Source organism: Babylonia areolata, chromosome 35 (assembly GCF_041734735.1).
Source record: "Babylonia areolata isolate BAREFJ2019XMU chromosome 35, ASM4173473v1, whole genome shotgun sequence".
Taxonomy (NCBI): Eukaryota; Metazoa; Mollusca; class Gastropoda; order Neogastropoda; family Buccinidae; genus Babylonia; species Babylonia areolata.
Genome location: NC_134910.1, coordinates 8,975,685 through 9,002,207, shown reverse-complemented (window position 1 = coordinate 9,002,207; position 26,523 = coordinate 8,975,685). Strand labels below are relative to the sequence as shown.

The 26,523-nt window shown below is 44.7% G+C and overlaps 1 protein-coding gene across 2 annotated transcripts in view; it reads right to left on the bottom strand.

Moving 5' to 3' along the window:
* LOC143277864 (colorectal mutant cancer protein-like) overlaps positions 1-26,523 on the bottom strand; it is a 124,175-nt gene that overhangs the window by 27,688 nt on the left and 69,964 nt on the right. Inside the window, exons 1-4 of one of the 2 annotated variants that reach the window (XM_076582805.1) lie at positions 15,646-16,544; positions 5,041-5,154; positions 2,179-2,321; positions 250-353 (exon numbers count right to left, since the gene is read on the bottom strand). In XM_076582805.1, the coding sequence (XP_076438920.1) occupies positions 250-353; positions 2,179-2,321; positions 5,041-5,154; positions 15,646-15,729 (445 nt within the window). In that variant the 5' untranslated portion in view covers positions 15,730-16,544. Of the gene's footprint in view, positions 1-249; positions 354-2,178; positions 2,322-5,040; positions 5,155-15,645; positions 16,545-26,523 lie in introns of those variants that run through there. The other variant, XM_076582804.1, reaches the window with a different exon arrangement.

The window sequence follows — 26,523 nt, the reverse complement described above, 5'->3', positions numbered from 1 at the left end:
AAGAGGAGTCATTATTATCATTTTTTGTTCAAACAGGAACTTCTTTTGCTAAGCATGGAATTTTTATTTATTTTGCAAACGTTTCGGTGCAGATAGTAAAAAAGGGAAATTACTCTGTAATTAATGCTAGGGGACTTAATTTATCACAAGTGAGTCTTGAAGGCCTTGCCTCTCTTGTTCTTTCATGTAAAGCACCCTGAGCCCTTAGTGAGAAAGGGCGCTATATAAATGTACATTATTATTACTTACCAAGACTAGCCGAGTGAGAGTCTGCCAGGTTGTCATGGTTACTGCCACCGTCCTGACTGCGGTTGCTCTGGGCGGCGTCAGACTCTTCGAACTCCTCTTCCTCCCTGGAACGACAGACAGACGTTACAGCTGTGGGGTTAGTACTGGCCACGCCCCTGCATGCCCACACACCACACACAGACATTCACTATACACAAACACACAACACACACATTCAGTATACACAAACATACACAAACATTACTACACACACACACACAATCATTCTACATACACACACACACATACACAATCAGTAAACACAAACAAATACACAAACACACACAGACATTCACTATACACAAACACACACACACACACACATTCAGTATACACAAACATGCACACACAACACACACACATTCAGTATACACAAACATACACCAACATTACCACACACACACACACACACAATCAGTAAACACAAACAAATACACAAACACACACAGACATTCAGTATACACAAACACACACACAAACACACACAGACAACCAGTACACACAAACACATACACACACACTCATTGAACTCCTCTTCCTTCCTGGAATGACAGACAGACGTTACAGCTGTGAGGTCACTACTGGCCATGCCCCTGCATGCCCACACACCACACACAGACATTCAGTATACACAAACACACACACACACACACACACACACATTCAGTATACACAAACACACACAGACATTCAGTATACACAAACACACACACACACAAACACACACAGACAACCAGTACACACACACACTCATTGAACTCCTCCTCCCTGGAACGACAGACAGACGTTACAGCTGTGGGGTTAGTACTGGCCATGCCCCTGCATGCCCACACACCACACACAGACATTCACTATACACAAACACACAACACACACATTCGGTATACACAAACATTACTACACACACACACAATCATTCTACATACACACACACACATACACAATCAGTAAACACAAACAAATACACAAACACACACAGACATTCATTATGCACAAACACACACACACATTGAGTATACACAAACATGCACACACAACACACACACACACATTCAGTATACACAAACATACACCAACATTACTACACACACACACACACACACACACACACACAATCAGTAAACACAAACAAATACACAAACACACACAGACATTCAGTATACACAAACACACACACAAACACACACAGACAACCAGTACACACAAACACATACACACACACTCATTGAACTCCTCTTCCTTCCTGGAATGACAGACAGACGTTACAGCTGTGAGGTCACTACTGGCCACGCCCCTGCATGCCACCACACACACACAGACATTCACTATACACAAACACACACACACACACATTCAGTATACACAAACATGCACACACAACACACACACACATTCAGTATACACAAACATACACAAACGTTACTACACAATCACACACAATCATTCTACACACACACACACACACTCACAATCAGTAAACACAAACAAATACACAAACACACACAGACATTCAGTATACACAAACACACACATACACAAACACACAGACAACCAGTACACACAAACACATACACACACACTCACTGAACTCCTCTTCCTCCCTAGAACGACAGAGAAATACATAAACACACAGAGATATGCACACACACACAGATATGCACGTACACACAAAATCAGTATTTTCAAACACATACACTCACAATCAGTAAACATGAATACACAAACACATACAATCATTATACACAACTCATACACAAACACACAATCAGTACACACACACACACACACAAACATACAACACACACACACAAGCAACACATACCCCCCCCCGCCCCCCCCAACACACACAACCCCCCCACTCCCACCCTCCCCAAAAAACCCCCCACCCACCTGATGACGTTGATGTGGTGACGCTCCAGCTTCTTGCGCAGCTCGGCGATGACGCTGTGCAGCTCGATGATGCGTTCCTCGTAACGCGCCGTCACCTGCTCCACCCGCGCCTCCACTTCCCGCTGCGAGCACAGCGTGTCGCTCTGCAAACCAAAACCAACAACACAGCATCACAAGGGCAGTCATGCCTTGGTTTTAGCTTCTCTTCCAATAGTTTCAAGAACCACTTCAGACTACTGGGTAATACAGCCCTGAAAAGGCCCCTTTGTGTTTCGCTGGGCTATAAATAACATGATTTGATTTGATTTGATCTGATCTGATCTGTAATTTGTATTTGTAATTCTTTTTATCACAGCAGATTTCTCTGTGTGAAATTCGGGCTGCTCTCCCCAGGGAGAGTGCATCGCTACACTACAGCACCACCCTTTTTTTTTTTTTTTTTTTTTTTTCCCCTGCGTGCAGTTTTATTTGTTTTTCCTATCGAAGTGGACTTTTCTACAGAATTTTGCCAGGAACAACCCTTTTTGTTGCTGTGGGTTCTTTTACGTGCGTTAAATGCATGCTGCACAACGGACCTCGGTTTATCGTCTCATCCGAATGACTAGAGTCCAGACCACCACTCAAGGCCTAGTGGAGGGGAAGAAAATATCGGCGGCTGAGCCCGCGATTCGAGCCAGCGCCCTCAGATTCTCTCGCTTCCTAGGCGGACGCGTTACCTCTAGGCCATCACTGCACTGTGGAGTGGTGGCCTTGTGGTAACACGTCCATCTAGGAAGTGAGCGAATCAGAAGGTGCGGGATTGAATCCCACAGCCGCCACAATTTTCTCCCCCTCTTCTGAACCTGGAATGGTGGGGTCTGGATGCTAGTCATTCCGATAAGAAGATAACCTATGGTCTCGTGTGCGGCATGCACTCAAAAGTTAAAGTCAAAAGGCTGAAAGAACCCACTGCAACAAAAATACTGTCCCTGGCAAAATTCTGAAGAAAACCCCGCACTAGTATACATGTGTGTGCACGTGTGCTTGACTGAAGCCTGAATGAATGACTCGGGAAACGAATGATGAGCGCCTAAAGGCAGCTGTCAGTCGGCTCTAGCCAGGTAGGCAGCCTGTAATGCAAATGGCTCCTGTGGTATTGTATTGTATTGTATTGTATTGTATTGTTCTGTATTGCACTGTACTGTATTGTAATACTTTGATGTCAAAACAGATTTCTGGCTCCTGTGGTATTGCATTGTATTGTATTGTGTTGTTCTGTATTGTACTGTACTGTATTGTAATACTTTGATGTCAAAACAGATTTCTGGCTCCTGTGGTATTGCATTGTATTGTATTGTATTGTTCTGTATTGCACTGTACTGTATTGTAATACCTGATGTCAAAACAGATTTCTGGCTCCTGTGGTATTGCATTGTATTGTATTGTATTGTTCTGTATTGCACTGTACTGTATTGTAATACCTGATGTCAAAACAGATTTCTGGCTCCTGTGGTATTGCATTGTATTGTATTGTATTGTATTGTACTGCACTGTACTGTATTGTAATACTTGATGTCAAAACAGATTTCTCCGACTCTGAGTGACATTCCAGAGAGCGCATCATCGTAACAGTTACAGTGCCACCCGTTTCCTTTTTGCTGCCTGCAAGTTATATATATATATATGTTTCCTGTCAAAAGCGATTTTCGGCTTTTCGCTCTGACTTTTACCAGGGGCAACTCTAATGTCGCTTGCGGGTTCTTTAACGAGCGCTAAGTGCCTGCTATAAACAAGGGGCCTCAGGTTTATCTCCTCATCCAAACATGCAGCATCCAGACCGCCACTCAAGGTGTAGTGGAGGGGGGAATGAGAATACTGCCGATTGTGAACGCAGAATTCCCTCACTTCCTCGAGGGTGGGGGGGGGCGTTGTTACCACCACCCGGCCAAAATCACCCCAGGTGCTACGGAAGCGCAAGTATCAATCAATCAATTTGATTGATGGGCACGACAGCCGAGAGTGGTTAAGGCACTGGACTTTCAATCAGAGAGTCCCGGGTTTGTATCTCGGTCACGGCACCCTGGCGGGTAAAGGGTGGAGATTTTTCCGATCTCCCAGGTCAACAGATGTGCAGACCTGCCAGTTCCTGAACCCTGTTTTGTGTGTATGCGCATGCAGAAGATCAAATGCGCACGTTAAAGATCCCGTAATTCATGCCAGCGTTCAGTGGGTTATGGACACAAGAACATACCCCACCACACCCCACCCCACCCCAGAAAACAAGAGTATGACTGCCTACATGGCGGGGCGTAAGAAGGGTCATGAATACACTTTTACATAAAAACCAACTCCTTGTGTATACTAGTGAACGTAGGAAGTTGCATCCCATGAACAGGAAAACACACACACACACACACAAATAGAGAGAAAAAATGTGGAGTGATGGCCTAGAGGTAATGCGTCCGCCTAGGAATCGAGAGAATCTGAGCGCGCTGGTTCGAATCACAGCTCAGCTGCTGATATTTTCTCCCCCTCCACTAGACCTTGAGTGGTGGTCTGGACGCTAGTCATTCAGATGAGACGATAAACCGAGGTCCCATGTGCAGCATGCACTGAGCGCACGTAAAAAAAAACCCACGGCAACAAAAGGGTTGTTCCTGGCAAAATTCTGTTTGATTTGTCTCTGCACAAGATTCAGCGCTATATAAATACCATTATTATTATTACTTCGATAGGAAAAACAAATAAAAAAACCACATGCAAGGGGGGGAAAAAAAAAAGTGTGGTGCTGTAGTGTAGCGATGTGCAGCCCTGAATTTCACACAGAGAAATCTGTGATAAAAAGAAATACAAATACAAGACTTGATCTGAGGGGTGTCTGACCTGGCTCATGTTGACCTGTCTCTCCAGCAGGTCCCTCTCCCGACACACCTGCTGCAGTCGGGTCTTCAGCTCGTTTATCTCCCCCTTCATGGAGGTGATGGCCGCCAGGTGGAGCTGTTGTCACACACAACACCAACACAATTTAACACACACACACACACCATGTATGCTTGTGTGTATAAGTGTGTATATCATACAGACACCAGATTTATACTGATAGTGAATACAGCTACACACACACACACGCACACACAGAGCTGTCAGACAAAACAAGAGACACACCCCCATGTACACTTCAGGTACAGACACTTCACTTAAAGTCTTAACTCCCGAGAGCAAGGTTTCGGTTGCGCATGCGCACTAGAGCCTATCCAGGACTTGTATCCAAATCCAGACGACCTTCACTACATGGGTCACATGTGGTGGTGAAAGGTTAGTAGATCGTCATATTTCTCTCCGTTTGCATGTTTTACAAACAATGTGGTCGTTTACGGTTGCCAACGTCGAGGGGCTGTCTGCATGCTTTCCAATTCTCACCGGACAGTACCACGTGCTGGTGCTATTTTTATCTGACAGACACGTCTAGCGCAAACACAAACGGCTCTAGCTCCGCCCCTTTTCTCTGCATTCAAATTTTGTATTACGTGTAGCTGACACATTTTGTACTTTCCAAAGTCAATTCAGGTCTAGATTGGAAGCTGCTAGGCAAATCTCGCTCTCTGCCATAAATGAAGCCAAACCGTATCTTTATTAGGCTTTTATTTTGAATAAACCTTCACCGACGTCACAGTGTCAGACTCTGGTGAGAAACTGGCTTGATTCAAATCGCCCGCCTTTTATAGTCCGGTTCAGGCTTTAAATATGTACACACATACATGCACACTTAACGAGGACACGCACACACACATACATACACGCATGCACAGAGCTGCCAGACAAAACTAAAGACACACCTCCATACATACTTCATGTACACTTAGTTTGTCAAACATTCAAATATGTACATGCCTGTATACATACATGCAAGCTTTTCGGGATACACGCACGCACAAACACGCACACACACACACACTCATAGACAAAAGAAATACATAATGCATGCACAGACACTTTCTTATACGTCTAAATATGTACACACATACATGCACACTTACATGGATACACACACACACACACTCACACAGCTGTCAGAACAAAAGACACACACCCATGTTTTTTGTGCTTTTTTTTGCATGTACACTTACTTTGTCGTCATACAGCAACATACATACACACAAACATGCACACTAACGTGAATACATAAATCAACACACACACACACGCACACACACACACAAACACACACAAAGATAAACCACAAAGACCAACCAACAAATACAAACAAGACCAAGCATAAGAACAAAACAGCAGACACACACACATACACACCATTCCCTGAACAGACTTCTTTAGAGGCTGGGGTAGTCCAATTTCTGTCCCATTATCAGCGCTGTTTCAGTGGTATAGCAATCGCACTGCTCATCCCAAATCCCCCACAGATACACGACCACACACCCTGAATCCCACAACGATTTTTCTCTCTCTCTCTTTTTTTTTTTTTTTTTGCTTCTGGTGAGGGTTCAAAATTCAAACTCTACAAAGCCCTGGTAGTCTCCATTGTACTGTATGGTTGCGAGGCATGGACACTTGACGGCCGAAACTGAAAGGAAGATCCAGGCCTTCGAGAACAAATGCCTGAGGAAGCTCCTTCAAATTCCCTGGATCGAGCACAGGACCAATGAACATGTACGGAGCAGAACCTTGCTGGACCTCAGGAACCTCTCCTTTCAACTGTGAAGAGACGCAAGCTGATATGGTTTGGACACAACACTCGACACACCAGCTTGTCCAAAACAATCATGCAAGGCACCATCGAGGGCGGGAGAAGAAGAGGAAGACAGCGGAAGAACTGGCATGAGAACATCAAACAATGGACCGGACTCCACACACGTGAGCTGCTGCCAGCGGCTGCCGACAGAGACAGATGGAGAAGGGAGGTTGCGTCTGCGGTCCTCAGGCTTCCCCCAACGACTACTTTGTAGTTATGGGCCTGAGGTTGAGGTTGAGGTTGAGGAGGGTTCAAACCTGTGGCCTCCCATTCGTCAATCCGCCAACACTAACCACTCTGCCACACTGGCTGGCACGGAAGGATGGTCTGATTTAATTTCATTGCAGGATGCAGGGCGTTGTGTTGTGTTGTGTTGTGTTGTTCCTTCGTTCTTTAGTTTAACGTCTTTTCACTGTAAGTGGTATTAGATGAGGGTAGGAAAAAAATGGTGTTGTGTTATGTTGTGTTGCGATGTGTTGTATATATTACTTACTGCATTGTAATGTATTCCCCTCCCCCCACCCCCCCTTTCTTTTCTAATTTTTCAACAACAGACTTTTCTGCAAGAAATTTGGGCTGCTCTCCTCTGAGCAGCAACACCCGATTTTTGTTGTTTGTTTTTGGGTTTTGTTTTTTCCCCCCTGCCAGCAAGTAAATTTGTTTTACTACCAAAGTGTATATATTTTTTTTTTCAACAGAATTTTGCCAGAAACATCCTCTCTGTTACAGCATGTTTTCTGTAGTTTTTGTTGTTGCATCCTCTCTGTTACAGCATGTTTTCTGTAGTTTTTGTTGTTGTTGTTGTTGTTATGTTTTGGGTTGTTTGCCCCCCACCCCCCGAACATGCTCTAAGTGCATGCTGCACACAGAGGCTTAATTTATCGTCTCGTCCGACAGACTAGGTTAGTGCCCTCAGAGCCCAGTAAAAAGAACCCAGGTACACATACCAATCTGATGCGCTGTACAAATCATTCTGACGATAATGTGTGTGTCTCTTAGTTGTCCCTCCGCCTCCCTCTTTTAGATTTCCACAGAGCAGGAGTCACGCTGATATGTTTGAAATTAGAGCTGCCTTCTATCTGGGAGAATATAGCTTCTTGTGATATAATGAGATATATATTTTGATGTTTAACAGTAGCTGGTTTTCGTTTTTTTGTTTTTTAAATAATATTTTTTATTTCTTATTTATTGGACAATAACGCGACCGTGAATCTTGATTTTTGACTCACTTGTGTGAACAATGTGAGTCTATGTTATAACCCGGTGTTCAGTTGTGTGTGTGTGTGTGTGTGTGTGTGTGTGTCTGTGTGTGCGTGTGTGCTGTGTGTCCGTGGTAAGCTTTAACATTGCCATTTTCTCTGGAAAAACTCTGTATGCCAATACCAAATTTGGCTTAAACATAGTAGGGAAAAGAAATCTTCACAGTCAACACCAATAATCGGTTTGTACGTCTCCCGAATTTAGCCGTATTTCCAAATCATTAACAATTTACTTCATTGATGTTCGTTCTGAAAACAGAAAACTGCTGTCACCCCTTTGCAGCTTCCAAATTGTCTGGTGAGAATACACCATGGCTTCATTTTTGACTCACTTGTGTGAACAAAGTGAGTCTATGTTTTAACCCGGTGTTCGGTTGTCTGTGTGTGTGTGTGTGTGTGTGTGTGTGTCCGTGGTAAACTTTAACATTGACATTTTCTCTGCAAATACTTTGTCAGTTGACACCAAATTTGGCATAAAAATAGGAAAAATTCAGTTCTTTCCAGTCATCTTGTTTAAAACAATATTGCACCTCTGGGATGGGCACAAAAAAACAAAAAAAAAGAAAAAAAAGAGAAGCCTAATTATATGCAAACTGCATTTACTGTTATATTTATATTTTTTGTATTCTCTAAACTTGGCACTTTGACCTCTTATTATGACACAACAAGAGGAGTCATTATTATCATTTTTTGTTCAAACAGGAACTTCTTTTGCTAAGCATGGAATTTTAATTTATTTTGCAAACGTTTTGGTGCAGATAGTAAAAAAGGGAAATTACTCTGTAATTAATGCTAGGGGACTTAATTTATCACAAGTGAGTCTTGAAGGCCTTACCTCTCTTGTTCTTGTTTGCAATTAAAAGCAAAGAAATACACATTCTGGACATATAAACAGTGACACTAACTACATTATTGACGTGTTTACTGCATACGAATGTTCTAAAGTGGACACTGAATTAACTAGAATGAACAGAAAAGAAAAACTGAATCAACCGTTTCACTGCCTCGTCTTCACGGCAGTGGTCAGTGCAGATCTTGACAAAACATGTTGCAGAGCCGGACTCGATGGCAATGTCTCCTTTACCACCAAATTAAAAGAATTTCTTGAATAATCATTGACGTGTTTACTACATATGAATGTTTTAAAGTGGATACTGAAATAACTAGAATGAACAGTAAAAAAAAAAAAATTGAATTGACAGTGTCATAGTTTCTCAGTGAGTGGAAAGACAAGCTTGTTCAACACTGATCTCTGCAGATCTATAAAAATGGACATATAAATACTGCAGTGTTTTTGAGGTGGTGATGGGAACGTCTCCTTTATACCTCGGACTTGAAAGAAATTTTTAAATGGCCTAGATATACCAAAATAACATGACTTAAACAGCGTTGACTTCTACTGCCCCTGTCGATTTATTTTGCTTAAAGAAAAGGCTTAAATAATAATTTTTGAACATCAGCAATGAAACCGCACTGGCGCAGTGGGTAAAACCACATTCTCGATCCAAACATCCATACTTCAAATCTGCTTTGAAGCCTCCCCCCCCCTCCCCCCTTTTTGTGTGTGTGTGTGTGTGTGTGTGTGTGTGTGTGGTGTGTGTGTGTGTGGTGCGTGCGTGCGTGTGTGCATGCGTGTGTGCGTACGTGCGTGTTGTGTGTGTGTGTTGTGTGCAGTGTGTGTAGTATGTGTGTGTAGTGTGTGTGTGTGTGTGTGTGTGTGTGTAGTGTGTAGTGTGTAGTGTGTAGTGTGTGTATGTGTGTGTGTAGTGTGTGTGTTTTGGGGTTTTTTTTGTTTGTTTTTTTTTCTTTTTTTCTTTTTTTGTGAAACTGCACATAATCATCATAACAAATAGAGAACACATTTCAACAAACTGATTTTTAATTTTTATAAGTCTTCATTATTTTATTTTATTTTTCTTGAAGTGTGTACGACAAGGGAGTCTTGAAGGCCTTGCCTCTCTTGTTTCTGCTGCACTGCTATGTGTGAAACATGCACCTGCTTTTCATCAAGGAAAGAAGCGCCACTCTCTAACACATGCAACAAGTTTTCCTGCAATGCTGGTACGTATAGAAATCATTTCTGGGCTGTGGAGGTGGTGGAGACAGGTGGGGAGGTGGGAGGGAAGGGGGGGGGGAGGTTGGGGAAATGAACCATCCTCTGATGTAAACATTTTATTTCTGGTTTTGCTGATACTGCGTGAAATTATGCCAGCTTTTGGATCAGAGTGTTTAAAAAAAAAAAAAAAAAAAAAAAAAAAAATAGCTGCTATCGACGCAGCAATCTTCCTTCCCCCCCAGTGAACAGCTGTGTGTGAGGGCGGAGAGAGCTGGGAGAGCTCCACGTGTCTGGAGGTCTTCAGGATGGCGTGCTGCCCAGCTCAGCGTGTCCCCCACCACCTCCACCACTCTGCCAAAACATGTCCTCCCCTCACTGTCTGCGGTGCCAAGTCTCTTCCTTTACCCACTGTTTGACTCGGATGTCATGATAAAACTATCAAAAATGTCAAAAAGTGAGGTGGCATTTATCATTTTATTTATTCGTCTTTCCTTCTTTTTTTTCTTCTTCTTTATTTTTCTGCCCCTTCATCTGCACCGTTTCAGTGGCATTACTCCCACAATTAAGAGCAACACACCCAAAGACGCATCCGTGATGTGGATGATACTCGACTGTGTGGTCCCAGTCTCCCCATATTTAAGCCCACAGCACACTCAACTCTGGGTAGGAGCCGGCCGCGGACCACAAAAAACCCCCCCAAAAAACCCACCTCTGCTGGGATTCGAACCCGCATCCTCCCAGCGTTCAGTCCGTGCCGCTAACCACTTTGCCACGGTGGCTGGTATCATTTTATTTATCGTTCCAGTGGTTAAAAGAGTCCAAAACGCCATTGGCCCATTCAAAGACCTGCTAACCACAGTGAAGGAACGCAAGCTCCGCTGGTATGGACACGTCACACGATCAGACAGCCTAGCCAGGACCATCCTGCAGGGTACCGTACAAGGAAGGAGGAAGAGAGGCAGACAGAGAAAGCGGTGGGAGGACAACATCAAAGAGTGGACGGGCCTGCCATTTGCCACAACTCAAAGGGCCGCTGAGGACCGAGGCAGGTGGCGCGAGCTGACCAGGCAGTCATCCATGGTGCCCCAACGACCCACCCACGGGTCAAGGGATAGATGAGATGAGAGATGAGGTTAAATCCTAAATTTAATATAACGAGAGGAAGAAAGAAGAAATCCTACATTTATAAGTGTAAGCAGAGTAAATAATCAGTCTGTTCTGACCACATACAAGCAAGAAAAGCATGATACATCACTGTTCAACTTCAGACTAAACAGAATTCTCTGCCAGCTGTTATGATGACAAACATTTACAGACAGTGCATGCATTTGTATACATATGTGTGTGTGTGTGTGTGTGTGTGCGCGCGCGCATGTGTGTGCACGTGTGTGTGTGAATTTCATTTTCTTTAAGTTTATCAATATAATTTTGTTTTTCATCGGTTTGGCTGAGTTTGTTAAAAAAAAAAAGAGAGTAAAATTTAAGCATAAATGTTATTTCAAACATTTCACTGACAGAAAAAAAAACAACAACCTCAGACTCCAATCTCTTGCCTTCTGGGTCACTGTTTTGGATGTCAGAAGCAACCCACTTCATCGAATCAGTATTTATACCATATATATATATAAAAAAAACAACAACAAAAACCAACCCCCAAAAAACAACTATTATAAATGTTGTTCACCTTGCACATTCATTGTACACGGAGGTTCTGACTACTGTATCACCAGCATAATTTTATTTACTAATGATTTGAATGTACTCCCACTGACAGAAAATTGATATTTTGTTGTCCTGTGTGTGTGTGTGTGTGTGTGTGTGTGTGTGTGTGTGTGTGTGTTGTTTTTCGGTGTGTCCAAAGAAGAAGAAAGGATTATTCTGATAAAAAAACAAACACAAAAAAACAATCTTTTGGCACTGGTGATATATGGCATTATATCAGTGAAACTGTGCATCCAGATGTCAACATTTCCCAATCTTGATTCAGCACTAATAAAGCGAGTCGCAGCAGTTATGAAGCTATCTCCCTTCTATCAGTTCTAATACAAATGCATAACAGCCAAGTGATGAGTGGTGATAGGTGTATTATCATAATGAACAGCTCTGCGGGTTGTTGGGTTCGGTTATTGGTGTGTGTGTGTGTGTGTGTGTGCGCGTGTGCGTGTGTGTGCGTGTGTGTGAGCGTGTGAATGAGAGAGTGAGTGAGAGAGAGGTTGATAGATATAGATAGATAGAGAGAGAGAGAGAGAGAGAGAGAGAGAGAGAGAGAGAGAGAGAATGTGTATGTGTGTCTTGAGTGTGCCTGTGCACCTTGTCTTGTCTTGGGAAGGGTGGTGGTGAGGCAGGGGTGTGGGGGGTGCCCACACACACACACACACACACAGAGAAAAAGAGCAGAAAAGTGAATACAGATGTTCAAACTAAAAAAACCCAATGACAAGTAATACCAAGGCTGGGAGTGGAAAGTTAACTACCTGACTTTGGTCAGGGAAGTTCTAATAAATATATATATATACAAAATATATAATTTTTTTTTCTTTTCTTTTGGGGGTGAAGGGGGGCGGGAGGGGGGGGGGGGGTGGGGGGTCAAGGAAGTTTAAAAGCAGCAGAAGAAGAGGAATCAGCCCCACCATCCAAAAAAGCCCAAGCCCCCAGACACAGTGGATATGAATTCACTGCCCTCATGGCCATGAACAGCTATGGGACGTTTTAACCCTTTGAGCCCGGAGTTCCTGAGCAATTTTAACCCTTCTGCCTGAGCTCCTGAGCCAAAATTTACAAATAAATTTGCAAATAATTGGTATTTAATGTGTCACGGCAAGATGTAAAAAGAGTGCCCTGACCACCGCTTTACCAGTGGTAGAGAAAAATGACATAATGCCTAGCCGCTGGTTGAGCGGTGCGTAAACACTTGTGTCGTGTTTAGCTATTGGTTGACATACTGAAATCGATCTATTTTATCCAAAGCACATGCACAAAACACAGTGAAAAGGCGCGGCCATGTTGGTACTACGTTCGCTGACGTCAGAATATTACGGTTTTTCTGATTGGCTCTTCAATATAGGTCAACCAATAGCAAAACACGACACAAGTGTTTACGCACCACTCAACCGGTGGCTAGGCATTATGTCATTTTTCTCTACCACCGGTAAAGCGGTGGTCAGGGCTCAAAGGGTTAATCTTTTTATTCACACCATCCATTCCTCTCTGCTCTCTGTGAATGGGGGGGCATTCAACTTTAAAAAAAAGTGTTCCATGCATAGCGTATGTCCTTCAAAATGTCTGTGCATCATTTTCTGAACAAAACAACTACCTCCTCCTCCACAACACCACACCTCCCCAAAATAACCCCCCAAACAAACAAGAAAAAACCCCCCCAAAAAACCAACTGAATATGATGCATGAATAATACGCAAGTTACTGTCATTCATGCAGGCACAAGAAAGACCTGGGACAAAAGCCAAAATGCGAAAGCTTTAAAAAAAAAAAAAAAGAAAAAAAGAAAAAGAAATTAATAAATTAATAAAAAAATAATAATAATCCTTGACGTGTTCCACGCAGCATGTGTCCTTCAAATGTCGGTTGATTCTCAACAAACATCATCTCACAAGGAAAAAAAGCAACAACAACAACAACAAAAAACAAACTAGCAACAACAATAATTTTTTTTTCCATTTTTTATCTATAGTGCATGAATAAAATGCAAATGATTGTCATCGCTTGTCATTCTTGTGGCCGGTGGAAGAATTGGAATTGAGCCAAAAGATGAAAGCTTGAAAATAAACAAACAAATAAATAAAAAAATAAATAATAATAATCCTGAGGTGACAGTCCACTGGAGTTAGCACGAGTCTTTGTGTGTGTGAGACACTGTACTGCACTGTATTTTACTGTAGTGTAGTGCATTGTATTGTATACATGTACTAGTTTCTTGTCACAATATAGAAAAAGGTAGTAGTAATAATAATAGTAATACTAATAAAATGATTAAAAAAAAAAAAAAAAAAAAAAAATTATTCATTTATTTATTTATTTATGTAAGCTTATCTATTATTTATTCCCCAATTTTTTTGTTTTGTTTTTTTTGGTTTTTTTTGTTTTTGTTTTTTGTTTGTTTTGTTGTTTTTCTCAAGGCCTGACTAAGCGCGTTGGGTTACGCTGCTGGTCAGGCATCTGCTTGGCAGATGTGGTGTAGCGTATATGGTTTGTCCGAACGCAGTGACGCCTCCTTGAGCAACTGAAACTGAAACTGTCACAATAGATTTGGCTGAGTGAAATTCAGAGTGCTCCCCCCCCCCTCCCCCCGGCCACGCCCCCACCCACCCACCAAAATGGTAATGTTCCAACTCAACTTCTCTGATTCTGGCAGTCAGGTGGGTTACATTACAAAACACAAACATATATCCAAGATGCACCATACTTAACCTTAACTCACTCAGTACGGCCAGTCCCCTCCTCTCTCCTCTACACAGACCCCTCGGATGTCCAGTGGGTGTCTGAATGACCCCAACCTTTAGCTTCCGTCGTCAGAATTGTGGTATTCTTTGTCAACATTCAACGTCTTCAGTATAAGAGCCTTCCGCTTGCAATATTTTGATGATGGTAACTGGGGTGAAACGCTGTTAACGTCGTCTCTTTCGCCGTTCGTATGGAAAGAGTTAAAAAAAACCCAAACAACCCAAAAACAAAAACACACACACACACAAAAACCCCACCACCACAACAAAATATCGTTCAGGCCATTTTTTGATTTCTGACTTCAAAATGTTCAATATATTTGGTGAATGTGTAACCACCACTGGTGTCAGTCATGTGTGGGTTCTTGATGCTATCTGTGTTATTATTATTATCACCAAGGCCTGACTGAGCGCTTGCATTGGGTTACGCTGCTGGTCAGGCATCTGCTTGGCAGATGTGGTGTAGCTTATATGGATTTGTCCGAACGCAGTGACACCTCCTTGAGCTACTGATACTGAAACTGAAACCGTGTATTATGTATTCTGAAAAAAAAGAAAAAAAAAGAAGAAGAAAATAATAGGATGAAAGGACCGCAGTCAATACAGCTGAACGGTTAGGTGTAAAAACAAAACAAAACAAAAAAACAAAAACAAACAAAAACAAAACAAAACAACAACAAAATATAAATAAAAAATAAATCAAAAATAGACAAATTTTTGTCATCATGCTCCCATAATTAGACAGCCTACATAAAAGAACTTGTAAAAAAATTTTTTTTTTTTTTAAATCCACGACTGGAGAACAAATCACGCGCTGATCGGCAAGAACCCAAAGCAAGACTTCCCCGTGCTTGAGCACAAGATCACCAAACCTATTCAGGGGGGAAAAAAAAGAAAAAGACAAAAAAAAGACAAGACAAGACCAACAGCTGGCAATCGACAATGCTGGGCCCAGTGGTCACTTACCTGTGTGGTGACACTGCAGGTGGCATGCAGGTCGTACTCCTTGTCCATGCCCAACTCGCTGTCGTCCAGGCTACACACAGACATTTTTTCCTGGCTGGGCTGTGTGTGTGTGTGTGTGTGTGTGTGTGTGTGCTCTCTCTCTCTCACAATCTATCCACACAGTGTCCACGCCTCAACAGTCAGGCAGGGAGAGACAGTTCTGCGTTCCATGTATCGGCTTCAGTCTTCTGTTCCGCGCTTTACTGTCACCTGGCGATTCTCGTTTTGCCACAGGGCGCTGAGAGTTGTCTCCTCGGCCATTGTCGTTGCGTTGCACATGCACGAGGCCTCCTCCGCATGACAAGATCCTCGCAAAACAATTGTCTTGATACGTGGTGAGATCTTTGCCAAACTGATTATCTTGACACGTGATGATGAGGTCTTTGCAAAATGATTGTCTTGACACGCAAGTTCTTTGTGTAGGAGTTATCTCAACAACACATGACAAGATCTTTGCAAAATGATTATCCGGACACATGGTGAGATCTGTGCACAGTGATAATCCAGACACGTACACATGGTGGTGAGATCCTTGCAATGCAATTATCTTGATTCACTTTGCAAAATCCACGGTCTCCACACATAGTGAGGTCTTCACAATGTTGACAACATGTGGTCTCTGGAAAGCGATTACCTTCAAACATGGCGCAGCCTTTGCAAAACAATTATCTCGATACAGCAGAGATCTCTGCCAGCCAATCCTCCTGACACACACACGGCGAGGTCTCTGCCTGCACAAAGTCAGGTCACCAACCTTCTACACAAACGGAGACACATCCTCTGAACACAGTATGCAGCTGTCCTTGAGAGATCGGGGTGATCACGCTCACGACATTCTCTCACCGCTTCGAAGCGCACGTTCCGACCACCCCTGTCAGGCTGGGGTTAGTTAACATTCTGAAAATTTCATAACCGATCTTTTCTACCACAAGCGAATGCCAGATGGACCTCCCCGTATAGGACTCTACTCCCTCCAGCAACGACACCCTCTCCAAATCATCACCCAAGCACTGAACAACATTACCTAAACTAAAAGTTAAGCCATTTTAACTCACTCAGTACGGCCAGTCATCTCTTCTCCTCTACACAGACCCCTCGGATGTCCAGTGGGTGTCTGAATGACCCAACCTTTAGCTTCCGTCGTCAGAATTGTGGTATTCTTTGTCAACATTCAACGTCTTCAGTATAAGAGTCTTCCGCTTGCAATATTTTGATGATGGTAATTGGGGTGAAACGCTGTTAACGTCGTCTCTTTCGCCGTTCGTATGGAAAGAGTTAAGCCACTTTAAACTCAGCAACTATATACCCAACCCGGCAGGACGCAAGACTCAACCTGTCCAGGTCAGTTTCTATCGCAAAGAAAGAAAGAATAACCCAAACAAACAAACAAGAAAAAAGCACAAAAAACCCAAAAAACCCTCCACAGCATTAACAACAAAAACCACTTTCAATCACAATTTTCCAACACATTTCTTAACAGTCGTATCAAAAGAGCGAACCTGCACACATGGTGCAACCTTCCCTCCTCCTCCTCACCTACACAACACAATCACCCACACCCCCACAGACTGAAGTAAGTAAACCCTGAACAACACAACAGCGGGAGATGACTCCCATCCCCCACCACCACCCTCCCAACACCTCCCCCACTCACCCACCCATCAGCACACACACACACACACAGACAAATCTCAGTGCTGAGCAGACCCAGTGCAAGGGGCATGGATGGGGAAGGGGAGGGGGAGGGGAGGGGAGGGGATGCCAAGATGCCACTGAAACAACAACAAAAACCAAAAACAACAACCAAAAAACACCTCGACAATCACAAACAATAAATAGATTAGATTGTCCCACCCCCCTCCCACCCTCACCAAGACAAGACAAAACACACACACACGCACACACTGACACACACACACTGACACACGCAGCACACACACAGAGAACAAACAGCTAAATACATGGCACAGTGGGGTGAGTTCCCCTGACCCAGACAACCGTGACTGGCAAACTCCCCCCCCCCCTACACCCATCAACCCTCCCCCATACCCGCTTGGCCCCCCCCCATCCCCGTCCCCCCCCCCTCCCCGCCATACATACATGCACTGGCCTGTAATTTGCTGCCACATCTTGTAGTCGCTTGCAATGTGGTGTGAAGCCTCTCTACTCTCCCCCTTTTTTGCTCCAAGCCTCTGTGATCCCATGCCAGCATTCCGCCATCTCTCCCTCCTCCCTCCCTCCCACCACCACCACCACATTCCCTACCCCCCTCCCCCTCAATCAGCTGAGGTTTGGGAAGGACGGGAGGGAAGGAGACAGGGAGGGAGGGAGGGAGGGAGCAGCCGACTGTGAACTTGTCTGTCTGTCTGTCGCGGTCTGTTGAACGGGAGGGGGTGGAGGTGGACTTGCTCTATTTCACGCCTACATGCACACCAAGCATTTTCCTTTTTTCCCCTCCCCTTTACCTCTCTTCCCTTCCTTCCTTCCTCACTTCATCCCCCCTCCCCCCCCACGCCCTCCCCCCTCCCCCCTCCCACACACATACAGGTAAGTCAGGCCATGCCAGCCAGTGACGGAGAGAAGTGATGAGGAGTTGTTCCGAAGAAGGGGAGTGGGGGAGTGGGGGAGGGAGTTGGGGGGTAGTGGTGGTGGTGGTGGTGGTGGAGAGAATGTTGGGGGGGGAGCATTGGGAGGTATGAAGGAACGAATTGCAGGTGAAGTAGTTTTTGTTTGTTTGTTTGTTTGTTTTGTTTTGTTTTTGTTGTTGTTGTTGTAGTTGCTGTTGCATGCCTTACAACGATGACGAAGACTCGCTGTGTGTGTGTGTGTGTGTGTGTGTGTGTGTGTGTGTGTGTGTGTGTGTGTGTGTGTGTGTGTGTGTGTGTGATGCTGGGCAAGCAAGGTAGGGCCTTGTTGTGTGTTATTAGTTATGGTGCTGCGCGCCCACTTGGAGGGATTGTCGTGAGGGCCACGTCTGTATGAGTGTGTGTGTGTGTGTGTGTGTGTGTGTGTGTGTGTGTGTGTGTGTGTGTGTGTGTGTGTGTGTGTGTGTGTGTGTGTGTGTGTGTGTGTGTGTGTGTGTGTGTGTGTGAGGGGTTTGGGGATCTGAGGGACAGCTGGCCAATGCTGTTTGTTAAAAATAATGTATTCCACTGCCTTGTGTTGTGTTGTATTCACTGTTACTGTACTGTACTGTACTGAATTAGACTGTTTTCTCTTGTATTACAGTGCATTGTCCTGTTTTGTACTGAACTGTACCATGTTGAATTATACTGCATAATACTAGTGTATCGTGGTTTTCTTGTCCTGTACCGTATTCAATTGTACTTTAAGGTATTGTAAGGTACTTATTGCATTTATGAACGAGGAGGAAGAGGAGAAAGAAGAAGGACGAGGAGGAGAAAGAAGGAGGAGGAGAAAAGGACGAGAAAAGGACGAGGGGGAGAAATGGAGGAGGAGAAAAGGAGGAGGAGGAGAAAAGGAGGAGGAGGAGAAAAGGAGGAGAAAAGAAGGAGGAGGAGAAAAGGAGGAGAAAAGAAGGATGAGAAAGAAGGATGAGGAGGAGAAAAAGAGGAGGAGGAGAAAAGGAGGAGAAAGGAGGAGGAGGAGAAAGGAGGAGAAAAAGAGGAGGAAGAGGAGGAGGAGAAAAGGAGGAGAAAAGGAGGAGGAAGAGGAGAAAAGAAGGAGGAGGAGGAGGAGGAAAAGGAGGAGGAGAAAAAAAAAAAAAGAACGGAGGAGGAGAAAAGGAGGAGGAGGAGGACGAAGAGGAGGAAAAGGAGGAGGAGGAGGGAGAAGTAAAAAAAAAAAAAAAAAAAAAAAAAAAGAGGAGGGAGGAAGAGGAGAAAAGAAGATGGAGAAGGGGGGGAAAAAGAAAGAAAGAAAGAAAGAAAGAAAGAAGAAGAAACACCGCATTGTATTTTTAACAGTATCATTTGTATACTGTTCCACTGTACTGTTCTGAACTGTGTTGTATATAACAATATCAATTCGTACTGTACTTCATACTTCATGGCTGGGTATGAAAATAACAGCACAAATTACGTACAGTCTCTTCATGCCCCGATGCCAAGAGGAACGCTAATCCAAAGCTGAATGGGTCATTTACAGAAGTTAGGCGGGTTAATTACTTTTACTCTTTAAATCAAGCGGGACAGGTCAAGTTCGGACGAAATATTCTTTCGTTTTTTTTTCTAACTTATATATTGTCGAGTTGGGCAAATTAGATCAGCAGCATTATGTATTCTGTGTCGATAAAGATGCACTACAGTTTTGAGAAAAAAAAAACCCCAAAACAAACCCAAACAGGCACACGGGAAGAGTGCGAGAGAGAGAGAGAGTGAGTGAGAAGCAGAGAGAGAGAGAGAGAGAGAGAGAGAGAGAGAGAGAGAGAGAGAGAGAGACAGACAGACAGACAGACAGACACAGACAGAGAGGAGAGAGAGAGAGAGAGGGAGGGAGGGTAAAGTTGCGTAAATGAAGAGAGAGAGAGAGAGAGAGAGAGAGAGAGAGAGAGAGAGAGAGAGAGAGAGAGAGAGATAAAGTTGTGAAAATGGAGAGAGAGAGAGAGAGAGAGAGAGAGAGAGTTGTGAAAATGGAGAGAGGGGGAGAGAGAGAGAGAGAACATGTTAAGTTTGCGAAAATGGAGAAAACGAGAGAGAGACAGAGAGGAGAGGAGAGAGACAGAAACAGAGACAGAGAGAGAGGGAGAAGAGAGAGGGGGGGAGAGAGAGGTAAAGTTGCGAAAATGGAGAGAGAGACAAGACAGAGAGGGAGACAGAGAGAGAGAGAGAGAGAGAGAGAGAGAGAGAGAGAGAGAGAGAGAGAGAGAGAGAGAGAGAGTGAACAGTTTGCGAAAATGTACACAAAGAGAAGTAACGTTTGCGAAAATGGAGGGAGGGAGAGAGAGATAGAACTCAACTCAAAAACGTTTTTATTCAAGGATTAAGATTTTAGGCACAGCCTATTCTTCCAATCTGTCCTCGCTAATCTACATCTATTACAAATAGCAGCATAGAGAGAGAGAGAGAAAGAGAGAGAGAGATAGAGACAGACAGACAGACAGAAAGAAAGAAAGACAGAGACAGAGAGACACAGACAGACGGATACAGAGACAGAGATAAGAGAGATACACAGAGACACCACAGAGAGAGAGAGAGAGAGATAACCCAGAGACAAACAACAGAGAGAGAGGAGCATAACAGAGAGCATTTTCTCCCGAGCAGAGTATATAGTAGGTTAACCAACCTGCAAGTGCTTGACATTTCCCCCCCCTCCCGCCCCAACGAAGTTCACCTTTCAACAACGCTAAGGCACGTGACACAAACCGACTGACGGACACACAGACAGACAGACCGACCGACCGACCCGGGCAGGCAGGCAGGCAGGCAGCCACAACATCCCGGAGGCTGACAAATCTATCTTCACTCCTCTCCACCTCCCCCCCCCACCCCTTCCCCATCTTTCATTTCTTGTGCCCCATCCTATGGGTTCCAGATGAAGACATAGCCAGGGCCCAAGCAATGTCATCATCACTCCTTCCACACAACTCGCTGTTGGTTTCCGGCAAAGAGACCCGGCATATAATAATAATAATAATAATAATGGATGCTTATATAGCACACTATCCAGAAATCTGCTCTAGGTGCTTTACAAAAACGCTTTTGTTAATAAAAAAAAACGTATCTATGTTACATACACACACCAAAATGTGACACCACACACACACACACACACACACACACACGCTCCATACATACATTTTAACATACATGTGTATCTAACAGCTACCCTAACACATACGCACACATAGGCAGGCACAAACTTACATAAACTCACGCACACACAACAACATTCATATACATGCATGTAGTTATGTACACATACATATGTATACACACATAGTAAAGCAGAGCTAACGCAAAGGAAGTGGACCCGGGCAGGCAGCCACAATATCCCGCAGGCTGACAAATCTCTCTTCACTCCCCACCCCACCACACCACCCCCTCCCAACCTTTCATTTCTTGTGCCCCATCCTATGGGTTCCAGATGAAGACATAGCCAGGGCCCAAGCAATGTCATCATCACTCCTTCCACACAACTCGCTGTTGGTTTCCGGCAAGGAGACCCGGCAAATAATAATAATAATAATGGATGCTTATATAGCACACTATCCAGAAATCTGCTCCAGGTGCTTTACAAAAACGCTTTTGTTAATAAAAAAAAACATATCTATGTTACATACACACACCAAAATGTGACACCACACACACACACACACACACACGCTGCATACATACATTTTAACATACATGTGTATCTAACAGCTACCCTAACACATACGCACACACAGGCAGGCACAAACTTGCATAAACACACGCACACACAACAACATTCATATACATGCATGTAGTTATGTACACATACATATGTATACACACATAGTAAAGCACAGCTAACACAAAGGAAGTGGACCCGGGCAGGCAGCCACAATATCCCGCAGGCTGACAAATCTCTCTTCACTCCTCTCCACCCCCACCCCTGCCCCCACACCCCACCTTTCATTTCTTGTGCCCCATCCTATGGGTTCCAGATGAAGACATAGCCAGGGCCCAAGCAATGTCATCATCACTCCTTCCACACAACTCGCTGTTGGTTTCCGGCAAGGAGACCCGGCATATAATAATAATAATAATAATAATAATGGATGCTTATATAGCACACTATCCAGAAATCTGCTCTAGGTGCTTTACAAAAACGCTTTTGTTAATAAAAAAAACATATCTATGTTACATACACACACCAAAATGTGACACCACACACACACACACACACACGCTGCATACACACATTTTAACATACATGTGTATCTAACAGCTACCCTAACACATACGCACACACAGGCAGGCACAAACTTACATAAACTCACGCACACACAACAACATTCATATACATGCATGTAGTTATGTACACATACATATGCATACACACATAGTAAAGCACAGCTAACACAAAGGAAGTGGACCCGGGCGGGCAGGCAGCCACAACATCCCGCAGGCTGACAAATCTCTCTTCACTCCCCACCCCTGCCCCCACACCCACCCCACCTTTCATTTCTTGTGCCCCATCCTATGGGTTCCAGATGAAGACATATATAGCCAGGGCCCAAGCAATGTCATCATCACTCCTTCCACACAACTCACTGTTGGTTTCCGGCAAAAGAGACCCGGCATACAATACAACACGCACGGCCACTGCCATGATTTTGTGTGGAAATTTTTGTTCGTGTTGTTGTTTTTTTGGTTTAGCAAGAGTTACGTTCCTTCCTTTCGGGCTGAAACCGGGGGACCTCCTGCCCTAGGAGGGGTGGACTGCTGTTTTGATAACGATATTTTCTTGTTGTTGTTGTTGCTTGTTTAGCAAGAGTTACGCTCCTTCCTTTCGGGCTGAAACCGGGGGGACCTCCTGCAGAAAGGGATGGACTGCTGTTTTGATAACGATATTTTCTTGTTGCTGTTGTTGTTGCTTGTTTAGCAAGAGTTACGCTCCTTCCTTTCGGGCTGAAACCGGTGGGGGGACCTCCTGCCCAAGGAGGGGTGGACTGCTGTTTTGATAACGATATTTTCTTCTTGTTGTTGTTGTTGCTTGTTTAGCAAGAGTTACGTTCCTTCCTTTCGGGCTGAAACCGGGGGGTGGGGGACCTCCTGCCCTAGGAGGGGTGGACTGCTGTTTTGATAACGATATTTTTTTGTTGTTGTTGTTGTTGCTTGTTTAGCAAGAGTTACGCTCCTTCCTTTCGGGCTGAAACTGGGGGGACTTCCTGCAGAAAGGGGTGGACTGCTGTTTTGATAACGATATTTTCTTGTTGTTGTTGTTGTTGCTTGTTTAGCAAAAGTTACGTTCCTTCCTTTCGGGCTGAAACCGGGGAGACCTCCTGCCCTAGGAGGGGTGGACTGCTGTTTTGATGACAATATTTTGTTGTTGTTGTTTCTTGTTTTCTTCAGATTTTTCCCCCCTTTCTTTTCTTCAACTCCTGATCGTCCCTTGAGGACTAGATGTAAAAATGTATTGTTTTGCTTGCTCTATTACACCCAGACAAATACCCCCCCACCCCACACCCCACCCCCGCGCCTGCCCCCCTCCCCCCTCTTTCTCTCTTTTACAAACACAGCCAGAGCAGCACAGTCTGATAAAAAAAAAAAAAATATCCAGTGTCAACCAGTGGAAGTTATCAGGGAATACCTGGGCCTGAAAAGTCCAAAGAAGAGCCACAGGTATCGCTAAAAACAACCACCAAAACACCACCAACAACATAAGGCAAGGACCCATCCCTTCATCTCCAATTCCCAAAAAACACCAACGCAGAACAAAAGCACAAAGCGACGCCATCCTTAACCTCCAGTTTCAAAAAAAAAAAAAAAAAAAAAAAAAAAAAAAAAAAAAAAAAAAAGAAGAAAAAAGAAGAGAGGATAAGAAAAGAGAATGAAAAGAAAGAAAGAAAGAAAGAAAGAAAGGAAAAAGATCACTGAAAGCACCACCCACCCTGCGGGTATCTACCTCCAATATCACAAACACCAACAAAGAAACAAAGATATCACTGAACCCTGAGAAACAGAAAAAGAAAAAGAAAGAAAGAAAAAATCCACTGCCTTCCCTTCCCATAACTCAATGGCCTTCTCTACCTAAACAAAAACCACTCAAAATTCCATGGACCAACAGCCCTCGGTTCAGAACTAAACACATACCCTTTCACCCATACCCCAAAATTCCTAATAAAATGAAAAGTTCAGAATTACACACACACACACACCCCTCAAACCCCAACACACACCCCTGCAAAAGAAAACAACAACAACAACACACAAATTAAAGTTAATGGAACAGACACCATTTGAACGCTACCCCCCACCCCCACCCCTCGGAAAAGAAACGAAAAAAAAAAAAAAAATCCAAATAAAATGATAGTTCAGAACACATACCCCTTCATCCCAGACCCCCTTGATAAGAATTAAAGAAAAGAAAGAAAAATCCAAACAAAAAAAAGATCGAAGTTCAAAAAGTTCTAATAAACACATCCCTCCACCTCTCTTCCCCCGGAAAAAAAAAAAATCCAAACAAAATTGAACGAAGAACCCAGCTGACAGAGAAGCAACAGGTAAAGGAGAAATGGTAGAGAGTAAGATCGGAGGGGGTGAGGGGGATGGATGATGATAGGGAGAGGGAAAGGGAAGGGAAAGGGGGTCGGGGGGGAAGGGGGGGGGGTAACACAGGGCACCACCTGGAGAAACATCATCACCATTGCGCTGACAATCGACTCCACCTCCATCACCACCACCACCACCCCACCCTCATCAGAGCCAGAAACAACAATCCAACTTGAGAACAGGGCTGGAATGTGAGAAATGGAAGGAGTAGGGGGTGGGGTGGGGGCTGGGGGGGTTGGGGGATGAGACAGGAGGGAAAGAGGAATGGATGGAGGAAGGGACAGGAGGGAAAGAGGAATGGGAGGAGGAGGAAGGGACAGGAGGGAAAGAGGAATGGGAGGAGAGGGAAGGGACAGGAGGGAAAGAGGAATGGGAGGAGGAGGAAGGGACAGGAGGGAAAGAGGAATGGGACCGGGAGGAAGGGGCAGCAGGGAAAGAGGAATGGGAGGAGGGGGAAGGGACAGGAGGGAAAGAGGAATGAAAGGAAGGGACAGGAGGGAAAGAGGAATGGGAGGAGGAAGGGACAGGAGGGAAAGAGGAATGAAAGGAAGGAACAGGAGGGAAAGAGGAATGGGAGGAGGAAAGGACAGGAGGGAAAGAGGAATGAATGGAGGAAGGGGGACAGGAGGGAAGGAGGAATGGGAGGAGGAGGGGGACAGGAGGGAATGAGGAATGGGAGGAGGAGGAAGGGACAGGAGGGAAAGAGGAATGGGAGGAGGAGGAAGGGACAGGAGGGAAAGAGGAATGGAAGGAGGAGGGGGGACAGGAGGGAAAGAGGAATGGGAGGAGGAAGGGACAGGAGGGAAAGAGGAATGGGAGGAGGAAGGGACAGGAGGGAAAGAGGAATGGGAGGAAGAAGGGACAGCAGGGAAAGAGGAATGGGAGGAGGAGTAAGGGACAGGAGGGAAAGAGGAATGGGAGGAGGAGGAAGGGACAGGAGGGAAAGAGGAATGGGAGGAGGAAGGGACAGGAGGGAAAGAGGAATGGAAGGAGGAAGGGACAGGAGGGAAAGAGGAATGGGAGGAGGAGGAGGGACAGGAGGGAAAGAGGAATGGGAGGAGGAGGAAGGGACAGGAGGGAAAGAGGAATGGGAGGAGGAGGGGACAGGAGGGAAAGAGGAATGGGAGGAAGAAGTGACAGGGGGGATAGAGGAATGGGAGGAGGAGGAAGGAGGGAAAGAGGAATGAGAGGAGGAGGAAGGTGGACAGGATGGAAAGAATGGGAGGAGGAGGAAGGGACAGGAGGGAAAGAGGAATGGGAGGAGGGGGAAGGGACAGGAGGGAAAGAGGAATGGGAGGAGAGGGAAGGGACAGGAGGGAAAGAGGAATGAGAGGAGGAAGGGACAGGAGGGAAAGAGGAATGGGAGGAGGAAGGGACAGGAGGGAAAGAGGAATGGGAGGTGGAGATAGGGACAGGAGGGAAAGAGGAATGGGAGGAAGAAGGGACAGGAAGGAAAGAGGAATGGGAGGAAGAAGGGACAGGAGGGAAAGAGGAATGGTAGGAGGAAGGGACAGGAAGGAAAGAAAGAGGAATGGGAGGAAGAAGGGACTGTAGGGAAAGAGGAATGGGAGGAGGAGAGGGACAGGAGGGAAAGAGGAATGGGAGGAGGGGGAAGGGACAGGAGGGAAAGAGGAATGGG